The sequence below is a fragment of the Pipistrellus hanaki genome (genome assembly GCF_964339955.1).
Source record: "Pipistrellus hanaki genome assembly, chromosome: X".
Lineage (NCBI taxonomy): Eukaryota > Metazoa > Chordata > Mammalia > Chiroptera > Vespertilionidae > Pipistrellus > Pipistrellus hanaki.
In genome coordinates, this window is record NC_140524.1 from 36809402 (window position 1) to 36836047 (window position 26646).

The 26646-nt window shown below is 33.8% G+C and overlaps 1 protein-coding gene across 9 annotated transcripts in view; it reads left to right on the top strand.

Annotated features, from left to right (window-relative positions):
• Positions 1–26646, top strand: part of KLHL13 (kelch like family member 13) — a 208001-nt gene that overhangs the window by 143903 nt on the left and 37452 nt on the right. For 8 of the 9 annotated variants that reach the window (XM_084870369.1, XM_084870373.1, XM_084870375.1 and 5 more), the window contains 3 exons: positions 11397–11538; positions 25779–25911; positions 26431–26627. In XM_084870369.1, the coding sequence (XP_084726495.1) occupies positions 11397–11538; positions 25779–25911; positions 26431–26627 (472 nt within the window). The remainder of the gene's footprint in view (positions 1–11396; positions 11539–25778; positions 25912–26430; positions 26628–26646) is intronic. The other variant, XM_084870376.1, reaches the window with a different exon arrangement.

Below are 26646 nucleotides of genomic sequence, written 5' to 3' on the forward strand. Positions count from 1 at the left end.
TTAGGAAAAATAAATTTAAAATTACTAATGAAAAATCATTCGTGTTTACTTATCTTCTGAATTTTTTATACTTATAACGGTTTCAACCCAATTGCAAATGTTTAGCATTTATTCCATTTAAATTCAGTAAATTTTCCTTCTATCAAAATGTTTACAATTCTTGGTTAACAATAGAAAAAAAAGGCATAGATGTAAATAAATATGAAAATGACCTATCCTAAAGCAAAAAAATGATAGTTGTATTCTCTAATCATTAAATACTAGTATATATTTATTTTGAGTTATTTGCTGGAATGTATGATTAATTAAGAAGGGCTAGTCCAAGAAACCTTGAATTCAAGAGTGTGACATTAGGTGTTTGTTTAGCAAGTAGTGAGGAGTCATTGAGTTCTTTGAGAAAGGAAGTGACTTTCAGAGCTATAATACAATGACAGTTTGTTAAGAAGATATAATATAAATATACATAATTTATATTAATGACAAAATCCAAATGAGAAGTAGTAGATACCAGAAGTTGTAAGATCAGTGAGAGTGGAGAGGTTGTGAAAGACAGGAGCACAGTAGAGAGACAGTCAGTATACTTTTAACAGTTGATTGGACATGGAATATGGTGAGGAAGCAAAAGTTCAATGTGACTGAAGTATTTTGATGATGACAATTTTCTTTTATAATCCAAAATATCCTAGCTATGTCTCTCTTGAATGCATGACATCTAAATACATTTGAGATGCCTAAACTTTATTCTGACTGACCCAGCTTCCAGAAATGATTAAGAACTATGTCATTGAATTCATTTCCATTGAGAGTACTTTCAAATAAATCAATTTTCTCATTAAATGTGATATATGAAAAGATTGGATATTGAAGATTTGTAGGTGGGGTGAGGGTAATACCATTTAGAGTAGCATTTTACAACTAGATGGACAAATGTTTAAAACTTTGATTCTTTTCTATCCTCACATATGTGGTGATGCTTCCCAGTCTCCTGCTCACTTGCACTCTGAGGGTCAGAAATTATAAGTTGGTTTTTAATGACTGTGTGGAAGGAAGGAAATAACTGCTTTTATCTTTCTTGGTTAATATACCTTTCTCCTATTTTTCTTAAACAGATCAAGTTAGTACTTCTTTACTTCTTCACAATTTATAGCTTCTTCAAAAACACATACAGTCTGAAAATGACCCAATTACCTTCTACTTAAAATTTCAAGTTTTAAAAAGATTTTTATTGATTATTTACAGACAGAGGAAGGGAGAGGGAGAGATAGAAAAAAAAACATTGATGTCTGAGCAAAACATTAGTTGGCTGCCTCCTGCACACCCCCTATGGGGATGTAGCCTGCAACCTGGCCATGTCCCTGATGGGGAATCAAACCAGCAACCTTTTGGTGCATGGGACAATACTCAACCAATTGAGCCAAGCTAGTCAGGGCAATATTCTCATTTAAATAACCAAGAAGTGTGAAAGTTTGATACCTACTGTGTCAGATTGTTTAAATTATATACCCTTGTTGAGTTCCACAAAAGTATACACACATACATACTCTTTAAACCAGAGGCTTCAATGTTCCTAAAAAGAAGCACTTTACCCAAGTAGCAAATTCCTCAAATAATTATAATTTGCATCTACCCCCTCAAAAAAGGTCTACCTTTAAAAAAATAATTACCTGTTTTATTAAGAATATTTAATATTTTGGATATGCAAATATATGGTACATAAAACATTTCCCCAGGATTCCTTCCTTAGTGTTACTGAACAATTTACAAAAACTCATAAAATTATTTTTGTAGAGCAATTTTTGTTACATTACCAGAGCTGTTTGTAGCTAGATCATGGAATTATGTTGTGATACGTAGAGAGCTGGACATTTTAGTGATCTTAATTAAAATAATTTTCTAGTAGTGTAATAAAGTGATGAAGCCTGATGGCATTTCAGGAGAAAAATCAGAACTCATTTATGGGGTTAAAGACTATATTTATACTCTTAGAATATGATACTTGAATGTATAAATAGTGGGTTGTAGGTGACTATAGGTTTTTTCCATCTCCTAACAACCTGAGAATTTAGGATCAACAATGGCTATGTTTTTTTTATTTTTTATGGTAAGCATAGTACGAGAAGAATAACTTAAAGTCTTATAACAAAGTTTAGTGTAAAAAACCTTAATGGTGATGCAGATAGTTATGTACAAAATGCAAAATATTTAATTTAATATGGGAATTTTTTGCTTGAGTTAGACTCTTTGCTTCTACAAGCTCCATAAGTGTGATTAGCTTGATAGAACTATCCTAAGTGTGATTCCCAGACTCATTGGGTTAATAATCTATCTTCTGATTTTTCTTTTTGTATTAACTTCTCCTATCTTAAAAATACTGGTCATCATATTAAAATATTGATCAAATCATATTAAACATTCTATTAAAATATGACTGATTTGATACTGAAATTCTTGCCACATTCATTGAACTACTTAGATATGCCTCCAGGTCATTGCAAAATCAAGGTTGAGATTTATCATATTTACTAGAGGCTTTGAAAATATAGAATCAGTGAGGCTCTTAGAACTGCCTGTTATAATTCTTAAAACATGGAATGCAATTGACTATTACTTTGAAGGTCTTACTCTAGTTTTTTTTGTTTGTTTTTTAAAGATAAATAAACATTCCCCTAAGACCTGGTCATGCATTATTGACTTTGTGAAGTTGAATATAATTGGGAAATTATTCTAAATTTAGAAAAGGATATGATTTTTACCTCTTGATTAATGATTCTCCTTCTTGTTCCCAAAGAAATTTGTCTCAGTGATTTCTTTTAAAAAAAATTATTGTTTAAGGTATTACAAATAATAGGACATATGTCTTTTTCCCCCCACTGACCTCCCCCCGTCTCCCCTACCCTTCAGCACTTGCCCTTATTCCCCCTGCCCCAGCGTCTTGCATCTGTTGATTGTGCTTATATGCATGCACACAAGTCCTTCCATTGATCTCTTAACCCACCCCCCCAAACCCTCCCCTACCTTCCCACTGTTTTGACAGTCTGTTTGATGCTTCTTTGCCTATATTTTTGTTTAACAGTTTGTAATGTTCTTTATTATCCATAAATGAATGAGATCATGCGGTATTTATCTTTCACTGACTGGCTTATTTCACTTAGCATAATGCTCTCCAGCTCCATCCATGCTGTTGTAAATGGTAAGAATTCCTTCTTTTTTATAGCAGCATAGTATTCCATTGTGTAGCTCTATTACAGGTTTCTAATCCACTCATCTGTTGATGGGCACTTAAGCTGTTTCCAAATCTTAGCTATTGTAAATTGCGCTGCTATGAACATAGGGGTGCATATATCCCTTTGTCTCAGTGATTTCTAACTGGCTTTGAGTTTGTGGAATCTGGCTTTATAATAAACTCAAATTAGATAACTTGGAGATTTGACTATTTAATGAACTGAAATTTTAGGTAGGTGATACCAGAATTCTTTAACATGCTTTCCCATTGAATCGCACCATAGCGCAATAGTCAAATTTCAAAGTTGGTGAGCTAAGAGTAATAGAAGTAAAATGACACCTTGGTTAACAAATCCTCTGGGAGCAAAGTGTTCCTTTTAAAAACGTTGTCCTGGGTGTCCAAGCTCCCATCCCAGTTTCTTCATTTGGGGGTTGAAGAATGTTCCCTGTCTTAGGTATTGTTAAACTTCTCAAAGGGCAAAGCGGGTGCTTGCTGAAGGGTGATCATCCTTCCAGAGAACTAATATGCAGCCAGAGGATTATAATTATTTCCTCTATGCACTGGGAAGAGGGCTAGTAACAGTGATGGGAACACAGTCTGTTTTCCCCAAACTCCAAGTACATATTACATCTCCCTCCCACCACTACCACTTGCATACTCTCACTATATGTAGCTTCTAAAGGTTGGGGAGCTTTAACTTAGATTTTTTATATAGTAGGTGTGGAATCAGAATTTAGAAATTTATTCTTTTGGTTACTCTTATTTCTACTTCAGGTATCTATCATCTATCTATCTATCTATCTATCTATCATCTATCTATCATCTATCTATCTATCTATCTATCTATCATCTATCATTTATCTATTTTTTCATCAAAATATTATAAAAAATGTGAAGAATAAGAAATAGGATATAAACTGAGCTTTAAAACAGAAGAATTTTCCAGTCCAGATGAGACTTGATGTACTTTAATTGGTGTATGGATTTTAAAAGACGAAGGAAGACAAAAGTTTTGAAATATGGCAGATAGAGGGAGCAAACATTAATTTTAAAGGCTTTCAGGGACAGGTTTGAGATATTCAGTGCAAATGCTTTATGGTTTGGATAATTAACTTTCATCCTGTTATAGTTATCTAATGGAGTATCATTTGTCATTCCATTTGTTTAGCTCCATTTCCTCATCTGTGTCATAGTGCTATTTCTGTGATTATGATGGGTGACTTTGGAATTAGAATCTGTCCTTTTAAATTTTGATATCAGTAATACAAAGTTCTCCTTAAATTTGACTTGAGTTACACCCTAAGATATGCTATCCCTTTATCCCATAAACATTGGGAAGAGATTTTTAGCCTGGTATTGTTTTTATGGAAGTAGTAAAAACGGCTAATTTTAAACTGAATTAATTCAACCAGAAAATGACTTGTCTATAACAGAATGTGTCTCTCTGAGATCCAACTTGTATTTTTAAATTAAGCATCAAAATGTCATTTGCTTTATGGTCTCTACTCTGCTATTTTTCATTTTTAGGCTTGTTGTAATGGGAACAATGTGGGCTCTGGAATCAGACTGGAGTTCAAATCATAGTTACCACACTCATAGTGAGGCAGGCCTTAAACTCTCTTCAGTTTCCTGTCTTTAAAATGGGATTGTTATGAGGATTAAGTAGTACAGAGAATGTGTCTGGCAAAATGCCTAGCACACAGCAGGTGCTGGGTAAACGATCTTATTCCTGTGTTAAAACTGACATCAGCTATTTATTAATGTGATTTTATTTTAAATGTGTCAGGCATATGCATATAAGGAAACTTCTTTACTTTGGAAAATAATTTGAACTTCTTTTGTATGTGGGGAGTGGGGGGGTGGGGCTCTGGTAATGCTGCAGCAGAAAAGAAAGCCTTGGAAAGATTAGCAGCTATTTTATATCATGTATGCTAAAGCCTTCTATTTGCGAATTCAATGCAAGTGGACAATAATATACAGTTGGGTCTCTGTTTCCCCAGGTTTTTCATCCTCGGGTTCAACCAACCATATTTTCAGTCTAAATCCATATATATATATATATTATCAGAGGTCGGGAATCTGAGATTTGGGGGACTGACTGTATGCATTGTGGATTTTGGTATCTGGGCGGGGGAGGGGAGGAGTGTCCTGGAACCAATCCCCTGCAGATACTGAGGGACAACTGTATTTATGTCATTAAAAAATACAAAAAAATACAAACAAGTAACCAAAGCTTTATCTTTTTTAGTTCCTTTCAGGCAAGCACTTCATTAAGGAGATATATCTTCCACAGTTTCTTAAACAGCAATTAATTTATGTCTTATGAAGAGAACTTGCTGTGATATTTATAATTTCCTTGTGCAGTGATACTATAAATGACATTTTAGTTAGGACATATCTTTCAGTATTTTAAGTTTTAACTTTTTTTGTGTGTCTTTCTTTTAATGAAAACAGCAACTTATTTTATACATGTTAATTTTATGAATTGGAAACTTCCTTTCTGATTTTTAAATTCTTTCCCTATGTTTTTCTTAATGGGAAATTAAATGAGAGAGGGAGAATATAATTCAGTTTTTGTTTGGGAGGGATGTAAAGGAGAGTCCAGATTCTAAATGTTGTGATGTAGGAAGGTTATTAATACATTTGGAATTCAATATAGTATGAATAATTTAAATCTATAGACAAATCAATGGAAAGTTATTTCTACTATCTTAAGTTAAGTTATTTCTCAAGAATAGAAAGAAATACCTTGACAGATTTAGCACTCAAATTCAAATGACTATGAGAACAGGTGGTTAAATTTCTCCTCCACCTGCTATGCAACTTTATCATAAGAAATATTTCATTTTGCAAATGCTACTGCTAGCAGACACTTCTCTGTTTCAGAGCAGAAAACCAAATGTAAGGGGAGTACTTCTTTGAAGAAAACTGTTTTCTTGATTTTCTTTTTAAATTGTGAGTGTGAGAAGTATGTACTTTGTTTTTCTGGGGGAAGGTTGGTGGAAAGCATGAGTGAGGGCCTTGATTAACCAACCATATTTGTTATACACCATTTGTTGTATACCATTCATGGCTCTTATTTTTAATTTTATTGTTTGTTCTGTTTTGTTAGTGTTGCTGTTCTTGTATACCAACACACTGGCACTGACTTTCACTTATGATAACATTGCTACTTTGGGCAATAACAATTTTTGTTAAATACTTTTGACACTAACTCAAACTCCTGTTATTTTGTTACAGTGGAATTATGTTATTAGAATGCATTGTTAGGTTTAACTACGTTGTAATGTAATGGTTGCAAGCAAAAATACGTGCTATGAAACTAATTGTGAACTAACTAGAGAAAAGTTAAAGGTGTTGTTCAAATACTTTTACCTTCTTAGCTTTTCTCTGATTCATTTACTTTCCCCTTCAGAAATTAACATAAACACAGGAAAGTCAAGAAAATACTTTGATAGGCTTAATCTGTATTTTTTTCTGAGTGTATACAGCTCCTACTAGCATATTTTATTCACAGCACTGTTAATGTGCTGCTCTTCATTGGGTGTAAGAAGTTAACATACCATAGCATGCATACACATATAACTTCTCTAGCATGGAAAGGCAAGCATTACATGTGTTTTCATGCTATTAATTTTAAAAAGCACTAAAATGTCCTCTTTTCATTGATAATGAAATGTGACCTCACCTGCCTTTCTGTATAGTATTAAACTGATGCTTGAAATTATAGAAATCAAGAATTTGAAGTGTGCAGTTTATGACTTATGAAGTTGATAACTTATTTTTTAAACACTAAGTACTAATTTCAGTGGATTTTACAGGAGTAATTTTTTTGATATGTAGATGGATGACTGTTGGATTTGAGACTTTGAGGCGAAGTGATAAAATTGTATAATACTCTTCCCTTCCCCAAATAGCATGCCACCAAACACGATTACTGTAGTGAATTCTAGGTGTTTACAATTCTTTATAGAATGCCTGCTAAACTATTACCTTTATAAAACTATTCATTGTAGAAAACATATTTGAACCAGGTTGACAGAGGACTTTTGCTACAGCCCACCTACCAAATTGTACACATAATACACAATCCTACATTGTCATGGTGTTCAGTATAAAAGGAAAATGATTGTACACTTGATGGTTTTGAAATTTCCATTAAAAAATCCATTTGGGTGAGCAGAACCATACAGACAGCATGGGCTTAATACATGTTTGTATTAGCAATGTTGAGAGTATATCTTCCACTCTTATTTTTTGATAACTTTACATATTCAAAGATGGAATCTTTGCTTTAATTTGCATATTCTGGAATACTAATGAGGTTGAACATTTTTCTGTTAATCATTTGTACTTTTATCTTTATGAATTTTCTGCTCATATCATTTACACGTTTCCCTTGGGAGTAATTTTTAAAATATGGAAGTTTTTGAGGTAAGCTTACAATGTTAACATCACCCTATTAACATATGTCAATTGCTTAGACTTCCTATTTCTTTTGTCTTCAAATAGCAGTACAAAGAAATGCCATAGAGTGTGTATGTTCAGTTTGACCGCCTTTGCAATGCTTTCAGTGAAACGATCAGACAGTGCTCTTTGAAAAAGTAATTGTTCTCTTTGAGCAAGCCCATTTCGCTTATTCATGTATACTTTGTGAAAGATTGCTTTTGCACTCTGTGGTTGGTCATTATTTAGAAAATAAGATGTGTTCAGTCTTGGTGTGATGGGTGGGTGTTACCTGGTGGCAATATACAGATATTGTAGGAAAAAGATTTGATTTTTAGAAAGAAAATTGATGAACACAATCTCTCTTGTGATAAATTTTATAGTGCTCATGGAATTATTTGGGCAGGATTTGCTTGATTCTAAATTAGCATGTAAAAGTGAATCCAAATAACAATTGTTTTAAGCAGAATTAATTATTCTTATATGAGTTTATATAGAACAAAAGCTTTCCTGAATAATTCTTACAAACTTCAAAGCCATTATCTACCTTTCTACTGTAAACACTTGACTTTTCAAATTGATGGGCCATTAATTAATAATGTGAAAGCCAGCCATATTGTCTTGCCAAGAAAGAACAGAGGTATTTTATTGTTAGGTAGTCTTGGTCTTGGAAGAGTTGCTATTAATAATCTTACTCTATTTCTTACTGCCAGCATTACCTCCTGGATTCAACTCTCGCTGGGAAGTTATTTAGAACATGAAATTGCTTTAGAAAATTTTTCCCGAGGATCTTAATCCCTCTGTATCAGGGTTTTTCAACCTTGGCACATTTGATATTTTTGATGTGGAGTTGTTTAGCAACATCCCATTAGACACAACCCCTCCCCCTTGCATCAATGAAAAATGTCTCTAGACATTGCCAAACATGGGGGAGGGGAGGCAAACATCCTTTTGGCCCACTTCCCCCTATTGAGAACCATTGGTCTTTATATTGCTTTTAACAATATGCCTTGAAAAAATGATTTAAAATGTTATTTGTTTTTGTAATCACTCAGGTAATAATTCCTCTAAGGATAGATTAATAGAATTGTGACCTGGGGGTTGTAGAGAGATTTCACATCTTTGCAGTGTTGAAGACCAGTGCTCTCCACATCCATTAAACTTAATGGAAAAGAGAAGAGAATATTGAATCTGCTGAGAAGGTTGACATGGCATGTAGTGATGCAGAAATAATATGGAGTATTCTGAATGTTAAAAAGTCAAACGATGTTGATAAAAAGTCATGAAGAAGATGATTTATTGAAGGTTTCTTCAGCTTTTGAAGTAATTAATTAGAAAGTTAGTAGTATTATCTTGCCAAGAAAGGGCTGTATCTTTATATTCTGCTTTTCAGTTTTAAGAGCAAGAAATAAATGGGAAATAAACAATTGTTTTATGTAGTTTATTTTTTAAAAGCAATTTTCAGAATATGTCATAGGGGCAATGTGGTTTTAGCTATACTTCTGTCCCAGTTATATCTGTGGTTTTATAAAAATGATAATTAATGGTAATTTAAAGCACTGCAAGATAAAGAGATATCTTGGAAATGATCCACAAAAATTTGATTCTGCATTCATTCAAATGACATATATTAAACCTCTTGTGTGCAAGGTTCTGTGCAGGGAATCAGAAAATAATAAGACATTCTGCTTAAATATCCCATTAAAATAATTCTGGTTGAATGGAAATTTTCTGGTTAAGGATACCACTCACCTTCTTTCTATTACCCATTTTTCCAGTTGATTCTGTAATGTTAAATATCTTTTGCAAAAACTCTTTAAAAGTGTGTGTGAATGTGTGTATGATATATATCCTGTATATACTTTAATTCTTTTAAAGCTATTTCTGAAAATAGAGGAATGCTATATTCATTTTCTTTAATGCTTGTTAAATTTTTATTTAAATTATTATCTTTATTAAATATCCATGAGAGTTGAATAAAACATGGTACTGTATTATTAATTCATTTTTATTATACTGTGGCTCTAATATCATTAAGAAAAATTGATGTCACCCTCAAGGCCAGAAGTTTTGCTAATTATTGCTGGTTGGTATCAGAATTTAAAAAGCAGGATCTTTATGAAAAGTCCAATAGAGTTTTAAAACTTTTTTGTTAAAACTGATCATATTAGAATATAGGTATGATAAGGAAAAAAGTGAAATCTTTATGATATTGGATAGACTGGAATTAGTATTACAAATAATTCAACATTTCAGATAAGTGGGAAAATTACAGAGTTCTAGCACTTGAAAATCCATTCTTCCTTTCTGATTTCTAATGTCAATTTTAGCAATCTACATTATGAATACACAGACCCATTCAGAACCATGAGCTCCCTGCTCCATAGGCAGGTGATTTAGAGACAATTTTGACAATGTATACCCAAGGAAACATAGCCAGCCTGGTCTAAAGAATAATGAAAGGCTGTACCATGATGATTGTTTTTAGTGTAACCTACCTGAGATAGCTATGAAATATTTTGATATATTCTCTACTGACTGCTGTTCAACCTTTTTAAAAAATCTTTTTTATCACCCCTAAAAATTACTGATATAATATACATGGATATAATTTGTATTTATTATTTTTATTGCTTCTTTTTTTAAAAAAAAGATAGAAATGGCACTACACTATAGCTGTTTATCTAAATAATCCCCAAATGATGTAAGAGATATTGCTAGAAAACAAAATATTTTAACATGCAAACATTTTTGTTCCTTTTGGGTCGATTAGAACTATAACAACAAAAGAGGAAATAATCTTGTAATGTATCAAGGTTAATCTTTGCCTTTTATTAATGGGGCTGTTGGAGTTTAGAATAAGACTAGACTTACATTCAAATCTTATCCCAACCACTTAAAAATCTTTGTGACCTTAGGCCAATTATTTTTTTAACCCTTTTATAGCTCATTTGTCTTATACTTAATAAAAAGGACAATCAGAGTACCTATTGCAATGGATATTTTTAAAGATATTTTTAAGGATCATGTGTGTAAATTTCTTGGCAAGTACCTAATGCATAGTGACTATTCAATAAATGAGAGATTTTTTAAAAAATCTTTCTAGAAGTAGGTATTCCAAATTTATTTTAACTGTGAATAGCATAATTTGATTGTATTGCTACCTACACAGTGAAATAAATACTAAAAGCAATTACTCTGACACTAAAAAATCTGAAATCCTCTGTGATTATAGTTTTGAACCAGCTTGTAGGTTGTTTCACCAGTTCTCATTTATCTTTACTGACCTTGGGAAGCTTTATGCAAAAAAAAAAAAAAAAATGTTTTTCACCCTGACCAGTTTGGCTCAGTGGATAGAGCGTCAGCCTGCAGACTGAAGGGTCCCAGGTTCGATTCTGCTCAAGGGCATGTGCCTTGATTGAGGGCACATCCCCAGTAGGGAGTGTGCAGGAGGCAGCTGGTCGATGTTTCTCTCTCATCGATGTTTCTAGCTCTCTATCACTCTGCCTTCCTCTCTGTAAAAAAAAATCAATAAAATATATTTAAAAAATGTTTTTCTTCTATAATGTTAGAGTGCTATGAGCCTTTTAAACTATATTGAAACAAAATTTAGTATATTCTATAGACAGATAATTAGTACTAGATTATTTCTTGAAATAATATCATTACTGTGAATTATATGACAACTTTTAATTTGCCTCTTTTTCTGATTTAAACACATTTTTAGATCTCTTGTGGAAGAGGAAGACCAACACATGAAATTGTCCCTTGGAAGCAGCGAAATGGGCCTCTCATCCCATTTGCAGTCTTCCAAGGCAGGAGCAACTCGTATCTTTACCAGCAATACCCACAGTTCTGTGGTGTTACAGGTATTCTAAACTGTCCTTTTTCTAATGTTTAATGGGTTTATAAAGCACTCGCGGTTTGTGTGGTGTGGGCACGTTTGAGAGTGGGGTTATATGGGAGCTCTATGTACTTTCTGCTCAAGTTTGTTGTGAACCAAAAACTTCTCTAAAAAATAAGGTTTATCAATTTAAAAAAAGCAAACAAACAACAGAGGAGAAACTTTGAGGGGAAAAATGCATACCTTCCTGGTGTTAAAAAAAAAAATCCCCAGAGTCCATTCTTTGCTTTGTGCAAAGGAAGTCTTGCTATCATTGCCCTTTATTAGAGAGTGTTGTATCTGGCAACATTAACTTTCCACTATATTGCAGCCAAAATAAATATCACAAAGTCTCTATCCTAAATGTTCTAGTTCTTCACGCACAACTGATTTTACTGTCACCTTTATCATAGTTCTAAAGGTTTTATTTATTTGATGTCTCAACTCACATTGGCAATGTGAGGACTGCTGGATGCAAATACACTGGTAGATGTAAGAAGTAATAACTCACATCAAAGAAGAGGACAGAAAAAACAAGAGAAAGTAAAAAGAATACATAGAACTTTAATATGGAGTTATTTAGCGTTCGGACTTCGTGAGTCCAAGTACTTCTGACCCTTGTGAATACTCCCTGACCTCTACGGGCATTGCTGAGTTAGAGAATCATATAATACAGGATATTCATAAATGTCTTCTAGATATAAATTATATTAGTGTTCTCTGCTTAGTAAGATAAGGAAAAATAAATATTTCTAAATGTATTTTTAAAGAAATAGGTGAATTTCATGTATATAGTTTGTCAAGAACCATTAAAATAAATCAATATATAGCATAAAGTATAGTATTAGCATAATATATAGATAACATAGTGAGGAAATAAGCTTATCTTTGCTGTGTGGCCTTACTGTGTTATTTCTCTGGGCTTCATTTTTCTTAATTCCAAAATATGCATCTTGACTAGAAGATCTTTAAATTCCCTTCTAGTTTCCATCTGTGTGATTCAGTGAAATCACATTTTCCCAATGTTTCAGTTTCTAATGGGAGCTGGGTTTTAGAGTTCATTGTTCTGTGGGTATCAGAAATGTGAGGTTCAGGAAGGAAACAATTTCTATCTCCTGGCATCTGAAGTTTATGTAAATGGTTTAATTGTTGGTTTTGGAAAGCTATGGATGGAGAGAATAATGGGTCAAGCAGATAGGAGAAGCATGAGAGGAAAGACTTTTTGTTATATTAAAGTACTTTCTCTAAAGAAAATACAAAGAGACTCATGTACCCCTCCACTATACTTCTGCCCTATCCATGACCATAGTCATGTGTAGATGCCAATTTTTGTGGTTCTGCTAATTTTTAAAGTGTATTTTAAACCAAATAATAAAAGCCACTGCAGTGAAATGACACAGATTTAAAGCAGCGGTTCTCAAATTTTAGTGCATATCAGAATCACTAGGAGGATGGCTGTTAAAACAGTGTGAACTGGTCCCCACTCCCAGTTTTCTGAATAAAAAAATGGGAGGTAGGGTCCAGAAATGTAAGTTCCCAGGTGATACTGAAGGTCTGAGAAACATACTTTTACAACCATTGTTCAGAGGCTAAGTCTGCCTTTCACCAAGACAGATGACATCTCCCTTTCTGAAACCCTTATATCATATGGAGATAAGTTAATGTTATAATGAAGAAACAATGGAAATACTTTAATTATCCATCCATAGGAAAATGGCTACCTAAATTATGTTCTGTCAACTATGTAATAATGTGCAATCGCTAAAAAAATAGAGACAGATCTGTATGCACTGAATGGATAGATTATATAAAATGAAAAAAGTAAGAGGACAGATGTGGTATATTCATACAATGGGATATGATATGGCTGTATAAAGGAATGAAGTACTGATACATGCTACATTTGGATGAACCTTGAAAACATTATACTACATGAAAAAAGCTATACCACCAATTATATGATTTCATTTATATGAAATGTCCATAATAGGGAAACCAATAGAGGCAGAAAGTAGGCTAGTGGTTGCTTACGGCTGGAGAAAATGTGAGGACACAAGGTTGATAGTTGGGTTAGGGTTTCTTTCTGAGGTGATGAAAATATCCTACAATTTATCTTATACTATGTTGCACATATTATTTATTAGTATACTAAAAAACACTGAATTGTACATTTAAAAAATATATATATTTTATTGATTTTACACAGAGAGGAATTGAGAGGGACAGAGAGTTAGAAACGCCGATGAGAGAGAAACAGCGACCAGCTGCCTCTTGCACACCCCCTACTGGGGATGTGCCCGCAACCAAGGTACATGCCATTGACTGGAATCGAACCCGGAACCCTTCAGTCTGCAGGCCGACGCTCTATCCACTGAGCCAAACTGGTCCCGGCTGAATTGTACACTTTTAATGGGTAAATGGTATGGTATGTTAGCTATACCTCAATAAAGCTATTAAAAGAGTAGTAGGTCAATATATATTGTACAATTCCATCTGTTTGTAGAAAAATATGTGATATGCGTACATATACATGAATGTAAGAGCAAGAGAACCTGATGAAGGTTGTCTTGCACTTTGTGTTATGTATAACCCTGCACTGTTTAATTTGTTTTAAATGGAAATATTTTTGCACATTACCTTTGTAATTTAAAAAAATATATAATGGTTGACAAAACAAGTGTAGCTGTGTCTTAGAACCTTTAGCTCTGTCAAGTTTTAGCTCAGCCTTTGTTGGTCCAGGCTGATTGTAGGGACAGTGATGTGAAAATAACCTGAGAGTTGGTATTAAGTAAATATAATATTTTCTAAACTTATTTTTAATGTATTAATATGATCTGTGGTGGCATAGAGCTACCAATTTATATTGCTTTTGAAAACTTTTGTATACTCTTTAAAAGTCTATTAAAATTATGTTCTCACAAATGGAGATTATTAAATACAAACAGTAACAGGGACCTTTGTTTGGTATCTAATCTTAGGTGTGTGGTTGTCAAGGGAACGAGCTAGAGAAGTGTTTAATGTGTAAATGCTATCATTGTTTTAAAATTAGCAATCACACAAACTCCAGCTTCAAATGCATTGAAAGTACCTGTCAGGGGAACAGATCCAGGGGGAAAGGCTGCTTCAAGAAGTTTCATTCTGAAGGATTACCCACTGCATAATTGTAGCTGGAAGGATGGAAGGACATGTGTTTAGGCCATAACTGGAATCCTAGTTTTACTACTTACTAGATAGTTAAGCAACTTTGGGAAAGTCATTTATCCTCTTTAGGCCAACGTCCTTATCTGTAATATGGGTAAGAGATATGAGGATTAAATGTGACAATTTATGGGAAAGTAAGGTGCATGATTTATTTTCCTTCCATTTGAGCCAAACAGGGAAGGTGTCAGAGAAAATGTAGCTGATCAAAAGTGATGGGTTTGCCAAATAAAGTGTCCATCTGGTGGGCCTGATCTGCTCTAACAGATTAGTCGTCTCCATTAAGTAGGCTTTAGAAAACTAAGCTGTCAAAGAAAGTGCCTGGAAAGAATTTTGATACCTAACAAGCTTGGACCTTGAATAAATCTTAGGGGAATCCAGAATAGAATTAGCAGTGCAAAAGACTGACTCAAGTAAGGAAGATTAAATAGTAACTGGTAAAAAAAACAAAACAAAACAAAAAAACAAAAAACCACACACACACACAAAAAAAACAAACAAACAAGAATTATTCCATTTTCCTCACTCCTTTCCTGCTACTCCAGCTGTGGGTATTATGAACAGTTTCCCTCCTTTGACTTAATTCTGTTACCCAGATTGTCATCATCTTACTAGTACTTTTACTACCCCACACTATGGTAGGTACTTCATTGACTCAAACCCTTCCTAGCACCTTCATTTCTTAAAAGTAACAGCTTTATGAGATAAAATTTATATAGCATGTATTCACCCATTTAAAGTGTACAATTCGATGGTTTTTACTTATTTATTTATATCATACATACATTTAAATATCTTTGATTTTTTTTTAGACAGAGAGAGGAAGGGGGAGAGAGGGAGAGAAACACCTGTATACACCCAATAGGGGATGAAATATGCAACCTGGGCATGTGCCCTGCCCAAGAATCAAACTGGCAACATTTTGATGCATGGGTTGATACTAAACCAATCACACTGGCCAGGGCCAATTCAATTATTTTTAATATATTTATAATGTTTTCCAGATAGCACCATAATCCATTGTAGAACATTATCATCTCCTCAAAAACAAACCTGTATCCATTAATAATCAACCCCCACTTATCCCCAAACCCCTTCTCCAACCCTAAACAACCATTAATCTACTCTCTGTCTCTATAGATTTGCTTATTCTGAACATTTCATACAAATGGAATTATACAGTATGTGGACTTTTGTGACTGATTTCTTTTACTCAGCATAATGCTTTCAATGTTCATCCACATTGTAGCATGCATCAATACTTGTGTACTTTTTATGGCTGAATAATATTCCATTGTATGGATATACCACGTTTAAAAATCAATTTTTCCATTGATGCACATTTGTGATAGTTCAACCTTTTGGCTATTATCAATAATGCTACTATGAACAAAGTGTCTGTGTGTACATGTTTTCAACGATCTTTTATGTATACCTAGGAATGGAATTGGTTCATATAGTTATTCTTAGCCTAATTTTCAGAGCGTTTTCCAAAGTGACTATACAATTTCACATTTCCTTGGGCAGTGTATGGGGGTTCCAACTTTTCCACTTTCTTGCCAACACTTATTATGTCTTCTTTATTATAGCCATACTAGTATGTGTTAAGTAGTATCTTGTGGTTTTGGTTTGTATTTCCCTGATCCTAATGATGTTAAGCATCTTTTCATTTGTGTTTATGGCCATTTCTATATCATCTTTGAAGAACTATCTATTCAGATCCTTTGCCCAGTTTTTAATTTGGTTATTTATCTTTCTACTAGAGGTCCGATGCATGACTGCACGGATGGGATTCAGCCGCCTGGCCCAATGGGGACCAATTGGCTGGCAGTGGGGAGGGACCACGGGAGGTTGACTGGCTGGCCCTGCTTTCTGATTGGGGTTGGGGGGTGATCAGGGGCAGGCCTGGTTCCAGGAGGGGCCGTGGGAGGTTGGGGGAGGCTGATCGGGGCCCCAATGAAGTCAGTTGGCCGCTGCAGTGAGCATCATAGCAACTGGTCATTCCAATTGTTCTGTTGTTCCAGTCATTTCGCACATCATATATATATATATATATATTTCAGTTGGAAGAGTTCTTTATATATTCTTGGTACAAATACCTTATCATACACATGATTTACAAGATTTTCTTTCAGCAGCTTTGATTTTAAAATCCTTGTTATTCTGCCATAACTCCAATCTTGCCAATCTCTAATCCATTATCCATTAAGTGATATAATCTTTGCTTCTGCTTTACCTGAGAATTAATGGGACAGATATTAAAGGCAAATGCCTGTAAAACTTTTGATTTTTTTTTTTTTTTACTATTCTCTATACATATATTATTCCTTCACACTTCAGTGTCTTTGCACCCATTTCCTATCCCTGAAATGCCCATATTTTACTTTTTCTGTTTGGTAAATCCCTATTCACTCATACTGATACATCTTAAATAAGTGGTAAAATTCGAGTTCTAGTTTTGACCTAATTGCATGTCCTTCCCACAATAGTTATTCAGTGCATAATCCTGCATAGTGAGACTTTGTTCTCCCCCACAGGCAAATATATATTAATTATTATTTTTATTTCTTTATTGATTAAGTAATCACATATTTGTCCTCATCCCCCCATTCCTATCCTAAACTCCTCCCCACACATGCCCCCACCCCCCTGTTTTCCGTGACCACTGGTCAGGCTTATATGCATGCATACAAGTCCTTTGGTTGATCTCTCTGCCTTACTCCCACCCTCCCCTACCTTCCTTCTGAGGTTTGACAGTCTGATCGATGCTTCCCTGTCTCCGGGTCTGTTTTTATTCATCAGTTCATGTTGTTCATTATTTCCCCTAGATGAGTGAGATCATGTGAGACTTCCTAAAACAGTCATTTTTATGGATACATTCCCTGATAGCTACTTTCAATGCCTTTTGAAGCTGGAGTTTGTGTGACCCAGGCAGAGTAAGTGGCTTCTTCAGTCCTTCCCTCTTAGCTATTAATATCACCTATTTGTGAGATCTAAGAACTAATTTGTTGTTTTTGAATGTCTATGATCAACGAGTAGGATACATGGTAAATACTTAATAAATGTCTATTAAGACATTTACTTTTAAGCTTTATGAGGTATAACCAGAGTAGCATTTTCTCTAAGACAAATTTTCCCCAGTACTGAGGCAAATACTTTTGAGTACTCTATCTAAAGCCCAGGAATTGTAAAGTTTCTGCCCTTGTAGGTTGGATAGGAACTATTCTCAGCTCTTTGTGAGCCTTGGATAATGATATTTGTTCTTGCAGATGTCTCTTTCCCCAGACAAATGCACTCAGAACACTCCTGAATACTTGAGGGGAACTGGTTTTAGATTTCTGTCACTCTGTGCAGATTTCTCCTCTTGTATTCTGCGCTATAAGCCTGGCTGACTTAACTTCCCCAGACTCTCAATCTTGGGAAGATGCCAGGTTTCACCTGAGCTCATACTGCCTGTAATTGGACAGTTCAGGCAGTAAGAAATCATGGGGCTCATCTAATTCATTTCTCGCACAGACCCTTCTCTTTTATACACTCTTACTTTTTTTAATTTTTTTATTTTGTCTGGTTTTAAGTTGTTTCAAGCAGTAAAATAAATCCAGTCCCTATAACCTCATCTTTGCTGGACACAGAAATCTATAGGATATAATTAAATGCTAACTTATGAGACCCACTACAGGTGTCTAATTATTCTAGAGTTTTGGATAGAGATAGATTTACAAAGGAGATCAATTTAAAAATTTATTTTCCAATTACAGATGTTATAAAATGTCATATTAGTTTCATATGTATAACATAGTGATTAGACATTTATATACCTTACAAAATGGTCACCCCAAGATGTCTGGTTCCCATCTGAATCCATCCATAGTTATTACAGTATAATTGACTGTATTTTCTGTGCTGTACTTTACACTCCTATGACCATTTTTGTAACTGGCAATTTGTACTTTTTAATCCCTTCACACATCTTAGCAACTCCCATGCCATCAGGTGATCTTCAATTTGTTCTATCATCTATGAGTTTGTTCCTGTTTTGTTTGTTCATATATTTTGTTTTTTCAGATTCTACATATAAGTGAAATCATATGGTATTTGTCTTTGTCTGACTTATATTTCTTAGCATAATACCCCAAAGGAGGTGAAATTTTAACTAAGCTTTGAAGGAGGGAGGATATTCTAAGTGAAAGACAATGGCATAAAGTTACTAGAAAAGGAGTAAGTCTGGGTTTTTACCAATCAGATAGTCTGGAGAACAATCTGATAAGATGAGTCAGAGTACTTAGGGACATAATGAAAAATAAGGTTGAGCAGTTAAGTTGGACCAAGATTATAGAAGTCTTTAAAGTCTTACATTGTGATGTAATGCAATGATAGAAGACCATTAGAAGGTGTTTTTTTTTTTTTTTTTTTTTTTTTTTTTTACCTCCAAGAAGTGTTATATAATGAGAGCAGAGTTTAACATTAATATAAAGTTCTATATTCAATCTATATATCTATTTATCTTAGATGTGCACATGTTTCTTTTCTGTCCCCTGAAATAAATCAAGAGCAACCTTATAAAACATAGCGATTGTATTGTTTTGATAAAATACATTACATTTATTTAAAGACTGAAGTAAACCCATTGCTTAATTTTTTCTTTTTTAATTCCTTAACCTTTGTTCATAAAACATATTTTTCATTAATAATTTACATTGTTCTTCTCAAGATTCACTTTCTTTTTATTCCATTTATTTTTTGAAATGTCACTGATCAAAACTACATAGAATATACTAATAAGTTATTTCCAATGCAGAATTTAGTGGAAAGATTTGCTTATCAAATTTTTTTAATGTCTGAGTACCAGTATCAATCAAGCTTTTTTCACATTGGCATTACATTTAATTTAAAAGTTATTGATAACCAACCAATTTTTGGCATTAATTATTTGTAGCTCATCTGAGTTCTGTACTATGGTTGTGTAATGTCAACATGTATCCTCTTCTGTTTTAATATGGCCATTTTAAAATTTATCAAACTTATTTAAAATATCCAGTCCTTCAGGGTATTACATATATACCTAACTCTATTTAATAGTACTTGAAGTTTTGGTACACTGGGTAAGTGTAAAGCTTTTAAAAATGCTCACATCCCCCTCCCCCCCTTCCTCAAAAGGATGTGAAGAAAAAGGCAAAACAGAAGATATGGGGATATCTATAGAAGAGGGAAAGGAAAACATTAGACGTAAGAAATTGAGAACAGAAAACAATATGCTCATAAATGAAACCCAACATCCAGAAGAAATAGAAAAATAGAGAACTAAGATAAAGATTAGGGCAGAAAAAACTTGAGTTTAAAGCAAAAGAAACAGTTTTAAAGACACCCTAAAAGACTAATTGGAAACTTTAAGCAATTCTGTGTAAAAACAGAACTGTATTTGTATATAGTGGACTACCATATGGAAATAGACAGGAATGTTCCTAGAATTCTGACAGGAGGAATCAGTAAAGTTTGGTGGAAAAATCATTTTATAATAGAAGAACACATTTTAAGTGTGCAGGGTATCTTTAAGAGTTTTTTATAGAGTTATATAGGGAAAATATATATGAATGAACAATATAAAATATTCTCTTATTCTAAGGGGATATGTTCCAAGGCATCTGATGGATGCCTGAAATTGCAATTAGTACTGAACCCAGTATATACTATATTTTTCCTGTATATATATATATATACCTATGATAAAGGCTAATTTATAAATTAGGCACAGTAAGAGATTAACAACAACCAATAATAAAATATAACAATTATAATAACATACTATAATAGTTAGGTAAATGTGGTCTGGTCTCCTTCTTCCTACCTTCCCTCCCTTCCTTTGTCCCTTTCTCTCTCTGGTGATACTGTTCTGATAATGGAAATGACTTCTAATGACTAATGGGTGGAGACCATATACAGCCTGGAGATGCTGGACAAAAAGGGATGATTCACATCTCTCCCAGGCAGGACAAAGCAGAGTAGCATATATTTTCATCACATTACTCAGAACAGCATTCAATTTAAATTTTATGAATTGTTTATTTCTGGAATTTTCCACTTAATATTTTAAGATTGTGGTTGACCACAGATAACTGAAACCATGGAAAGCTAAACTGTGGATAATAGGAGACTGCTATATAGAGGGCAGATGAGAATTGTGGAGAAGAATGACGTCTTACATTTCTTTTTTATGTGTGCATTCTCTACAAGATTAGTGTACAACATCCTGGAATAACATTGCTTCATTCAACATCATTTTGTTATAACGTTGATGAGATGCCATAGAAATTTAATTCTTGTTTATATCAATTAACCTGTATAAAATTAGTTTTGTTATATGTTGTTCACTTTAAGTCACAAGACCTATACAATGTTAAATGACTATTTAACTATAGAAAAGTTGTTTAGAGAAATGACTGCCTGCTTCTGTACAACAAATTATGTTGTAAAAGCAATTTTAGTTTTTTTTTCTTTAAACAGAGCTAGGATATCCAGATAACCACATGCAAACAAGATATTTAGAATCCGTATGAAAAAAGTTTGAATTGACACATCTTATTTGGATAAATATAGCAATAATCAGGAATAAAATTAGTAAATATGGAATTGGAAAGTGAGATGATTTATTTATGTGTATAAAAATAAAGGCTGTGAAACAGATAGAAAGGGAAACTAAATGCACTGAAAATAAATGCAAAACTTCACAAAAGTAGACAGTTTGCCAAAGACAGATAAATTAAATTTACAAGGTACTCAGAATGTGCCAAAAGTGATATAGATAACCTCATCTTCCTTTTTTTTTTTTTTTTTTTTTTTTGAGGATTCCAGATTATATTGAGAAAGATTAGACGTGATTTTTTTAAGATTTTGTAAAGAGAAGCAAAATTATCAAGTTTGTGCAGAGGGTAAAAGCTTCTGGTGTCTTAGCTGAGCTGTTCAGAATTTGAGGATTAAATATATACCTCAACAAGTAGTTTTAATGGAGTATGGGCAAATGAGAAATGACATACTGTATTTTTCGGACCATAAGACGCACTTTTTTCCCCCTAGAAGTGGGGGGAAAAAGTCCCTGCGTCTTATGGTCCAAATATAGCCTACACATATACTTTTAAAAAAAAGTTTTTTTACTTGCCCGGCTCTGTGTGGTCTCTGTGTGCTTGCCCGGCTCTAAAATGGTTCTAAATGCTGCTGTTTACTTTACAGGGTTGATTACATGTGTTTATGACTGTGATGTTGGGTTTTAATGCACATCAAATATTTTAGGACACTATTTGTTTCAGAATCTTTTTTTCTTCATTTCCCTTCTCTAAAAACTGGTGCGTCTTATGGTCCGGTGCGTCTTATGGTCCGAAAAATACGGTACATCATGATGCTCAATTTCCAGTATAAAATACTTGTGGGAATGTTTGAAACACAGGAGTGCTTGTGAATAAGCCAAGACATTTTTATTTTTATTTTATTTTATTTATTTTTTGACAGAAGAAAACAAATCATTGCTTTAGGCTGAATAAGCTATGATTACCTTTCAAAATATTATCTACATATATCTCAGAGAAGAAGATTAAAAATTATTTGATGAATAAAATAAAATAAGGCAGCATCCAGTACTTAGTTTAATTTCATTGGTATTGTGACATCTCTCTTTTTAGCCAATACCCAAGGTGTAATAAATTCACAAGATAAACCATATGCTTTTACTTGCTAGTGGCTATTAATTCTTTAAAAGTGCATATTCTTCACCCAGCTAGTGTTGCTCAGTGGTTGAGCCTCGACCTATGAACCAAGATGTCATGGTTCAATTCCCGGTCAGGGCACATGCCTGGGTTTTAGGCTCGATCCCTAGTGTGGGGCATGCAGAAGGAAGCCTGTCAATGATTCTCTCTCATCGCTGATGTTTCTACTTCTTTCTTCCTTTTTTTTTTCTCTCTCAAATCAGTAAAAAATATAAAATAGTAATTCCTGTGTATATACAAGCCAAAAATAGATATCACACACACACACACACACACACACACACACACACACACACACACCTAGAAATACATTTGATCTTTGAACAACATGGGTAAGGGGTGCTGACACCCCTATTTCCCCAGCATTGTCACAAATCCATATATAACCTGATGCCTCCAAAAACTTAATTACTAATAGTCTACTGTTGACTAGAAGCCTTACATATAACATAGTTGATTAACAGGTATTTTGCATGTTATATGTATTATATACTGTATTGTACAATGAAATAATCTATAGAAAATAAAATGTTATTAAGGAACACATAAGGAAGATAAATACATTTGCAGTATTTATTGAAAAAAATACAGGTATAAGTGAAATCATGCAGTTCAACTCCATGTTGTTCAAGGGTCAATTATATATGTACTAGAAGCCCGATGCACTTAGATTCATGCGAGAACTGACCTTCTCCTGGCTGCCAGCACTGCCTTCGCTCTGGCCAGAGCTGGCTTTCCCCTTTCCCATGCTGCCAGAAGCCCTGAGCAGCTGGGACAGTGTGGAATGCCTGCATCGTCACCATGGCGATGATGCAAGTGTTCCATCCCACTCTGGGCCACTCAGCACCTCTGTATGCAAATTGACCTGCCATCTTTGTTGGGTTAATTTGCATACTCACTCCTGATTGGCTGTTGGGTGTCACGAAGGTATGGTAAATTTGCATCTTACTCTTTTTTAGTGTAGATACTAGAGGCTTGATGCTTGAAATTCATGTAAGAGTAAGCCTTCCTTCCCCCAGTTCCTGGCACCAGATTCCCTCTGGCACCTAGGCCCCGGGCTTCCCTCTGGCTGCCAGCAGGCACCTGGGACCCAGGCTTCCCTTGCAGCCCGGGTTTCGACCAGAATGTTGTCAGTCTAATTAGTATATCATGCTTTTAATATTATAAATTAGACTGTTAAAAGTAGTTACTCTTGGTACTTAGAAGAGGTGGACTTTTACTTTTCTATTTATATTCTTTCATATTTTTATTACAAGTAGACATTTAATTTTTTAATCTGAAATTTAATTGAGGGAGAAAAAAAAGCAAGCCCTTGGGAGCCAACCTCCCTCCGCCCCTCAAACCTTGATTTAATTCCTTTTGTCTTGTTTTGGCTTGTACAGTTTACCACAAATAAATTCTATAGGTATAATTTATTTTATTATTGGGAGAAGTTTCACAAATAAAGTTCCTGGTTTCTAGTAAGCTTGTCAGAAAATTATAATTCTTCCCATTGTGACTACATGGTTTTGCAATACCAAATGGTGGTTTATGGCGAAAATTTAGTTTGTTTGTTCATTTACTAATTGAACATTTATTAAATTCCAAACAAGTGCCAAGCAGTGGGGAATTTAAACATGCTAGTCCCTCAACTCTTCTAGCTGATGGTTCCTTCCCTTCTTCTGTATTGATTGACCATCCCATCAGGTCCACAGTGCTTTCATTCAGTACTTCCCAATGCTCATCTACATTTGAAAGGCAACCCCCTTACACTTATTGCAATTTAGACTGCATATATGAATTTTCAAAAAGCTACTTCTTGCCTTCTGCATTAGAATATTCCCCTAAAATTGGCATGTCTTTCTACATCTACTTTTAATAAGTAACAGGAATAGGAGATGATTTAACAATGAAAATAGCGAGGGTGGGTATATAATGTTTATGTTTACACAGGAAAGGGTCATTTATGAAAGATTTGATATTTGTGAACAAAAACATATCTCAATCACTATTAGAGAGAGAAAATATGATACATATGTATGTTGTATAAATATGTTTAAAATAAATATATATATATCTCCTGAGAGAAATTGGCTGGATCATATTATCTCTTTGAAGTCCCAGTTCTGTAGATCCAAGCATTTCTTTAAAAAGCAATTTAAAAGTTATTATGAGAAAACATTTAGACTGAGGTTTATATTACATACATATGTGTAGGATCAATATTTCTAAAACTGGATTTTTTGGTATGTCATGCCTTTTGCTTTGTAAATCCATGAAACACAATTTTAAAGAAAAGTTTTATTTAAGGTCATTAAAATATGAAGGGGCAGAGTAATCTTTGCTGTTAGTTCCTGTTGTATTACATTCCATATTATATTACATTCTATTATTAGAAAGTAATTTGTATGAGTATCTTATGATTTTTTATAAAAATACATTCCCATTTTTGAAACTGCAGACTCAATATTGGCAAAATTTTCATTTTAAGCCTCACTATTAGATTGTGTATTTTTGCTTTTTTGTGTGCATTTACTCTCCTATTATAAACTTAATGTGTTTCATTCTCCCTAGAGAGGACCAAAGAAACAACTGCCTAGTTGTTCTGCGGTTGCTAGCCTATTAATTCCCCACTAGACTTTAGATATTTGGGAACAATTATGTCTCCTGTGCTCCTTTTTCTAAAGATAATTAAATCCCAAACTTGAAAGATAATTGATCAAGCAGCAGCAATGCACAGAGTACAAGGATACCTAAGATACCATCCCTATTCTCAAAGCGATGAAACATTCAATTTGGTAGAAAGGAACTCCTATCTTGAAGCCAACACAAATGCTCTCTTCCTTTATTTCTCAAAAACAAACTAATAAACAACTCCTCAAACAAAAACAATGTATCTCAGTAAGGTTTGTAAAAGGATTCTTAATAAATATATTATTATAGAAAATAATGGTAGTCTAACACCATTATGGGGAAATGAAAGTATACATGGTAATTGTTTTCCAAAATAAGGTAAAAGCCAATGTTTGTGTAAAAAAGTGAATGAATATAGCTTTCTCCTTATTTGTTCTTAATTTAAATTAGTCTTAATTTTATATTTTATCTATAGTGAATTAAATGTAAGAAAATATCAAGTAAGCTGTTCTGTTTTTGTTTTTTGTCTTCTGAGTAATCTATTGTCTTTACTTTCCAAATAGATGGCACACACATTAATATGTAAACAGAATTTTAGCACATGGAGATTTGTATACCCATTTTACCTTGATTAGTGGTGCAACTCATGTTCTTGTTGTAGGGCTTTGACCAGCTTCGACATGATGGCTTGCTTTGTGATGTGTCCCTGATGCCAGGTGATACGGATGATGCCTTCCCTGTGCATAGAGTCATGATGGCCTCTGCCAGTGATTACTTCAAGGCTATGTTCACAGGTAGGTTGCCTTTTTGAACTCTGCATCCATGTTACAACAATATGAAAAAATATGTGTTCAAGTTTTTTTTTTTTTAATTTCTAAAGTGCATTCAGGTCTTTTGGTCTGTGTCTTTATAAGAAGAAACGGTTTAAAAGGGAATATACAACTAAGTGTGGTTGTGGGTAGTGCTTTTTAAACTTGAGAAACATATGTACCTTTTTCATACTTCCGTCCTCCTTTATTTCACTGCTTTTATTCCCCCTAGACATATATATGAACAGGCATCAGAGACTCTGGGTCCCACTACTAGAATCTTTCAGTCATCAAAAGATATAAAGTGACAGGGAAACATTAGTATAGAAATACTCCTTTTAAGTACACTCTTTTAATTATAAATTATGCAGAAGCCAAACTGACAAGAATGCTCACACAGAATAAAACTTGTTTTTATTTTATTGTATCTAATTAGCAGCAGAAGTGAGTTTGACCTTAATTAAATGATCTGTTTTCATTTAATTGAATGTCTTTTTATTTAAGGTGGAATGAAAGAACAAGATTTAATGTGCATTAAGCTTCATGGCGTGAGCAAAGTTGGTTTAAGGAAAATTATTGATTTCATTTATACTGCAAAACTTTCTCTTAATATGGACAACCTTCAAGATACACTGGAAGCTGCCAGTTTTCTACAGATTCTGCCGGTTTTGGACTTCTGCAAAGTGTTTCTCATATCTGGGGTAAGACATTTTCAAATCC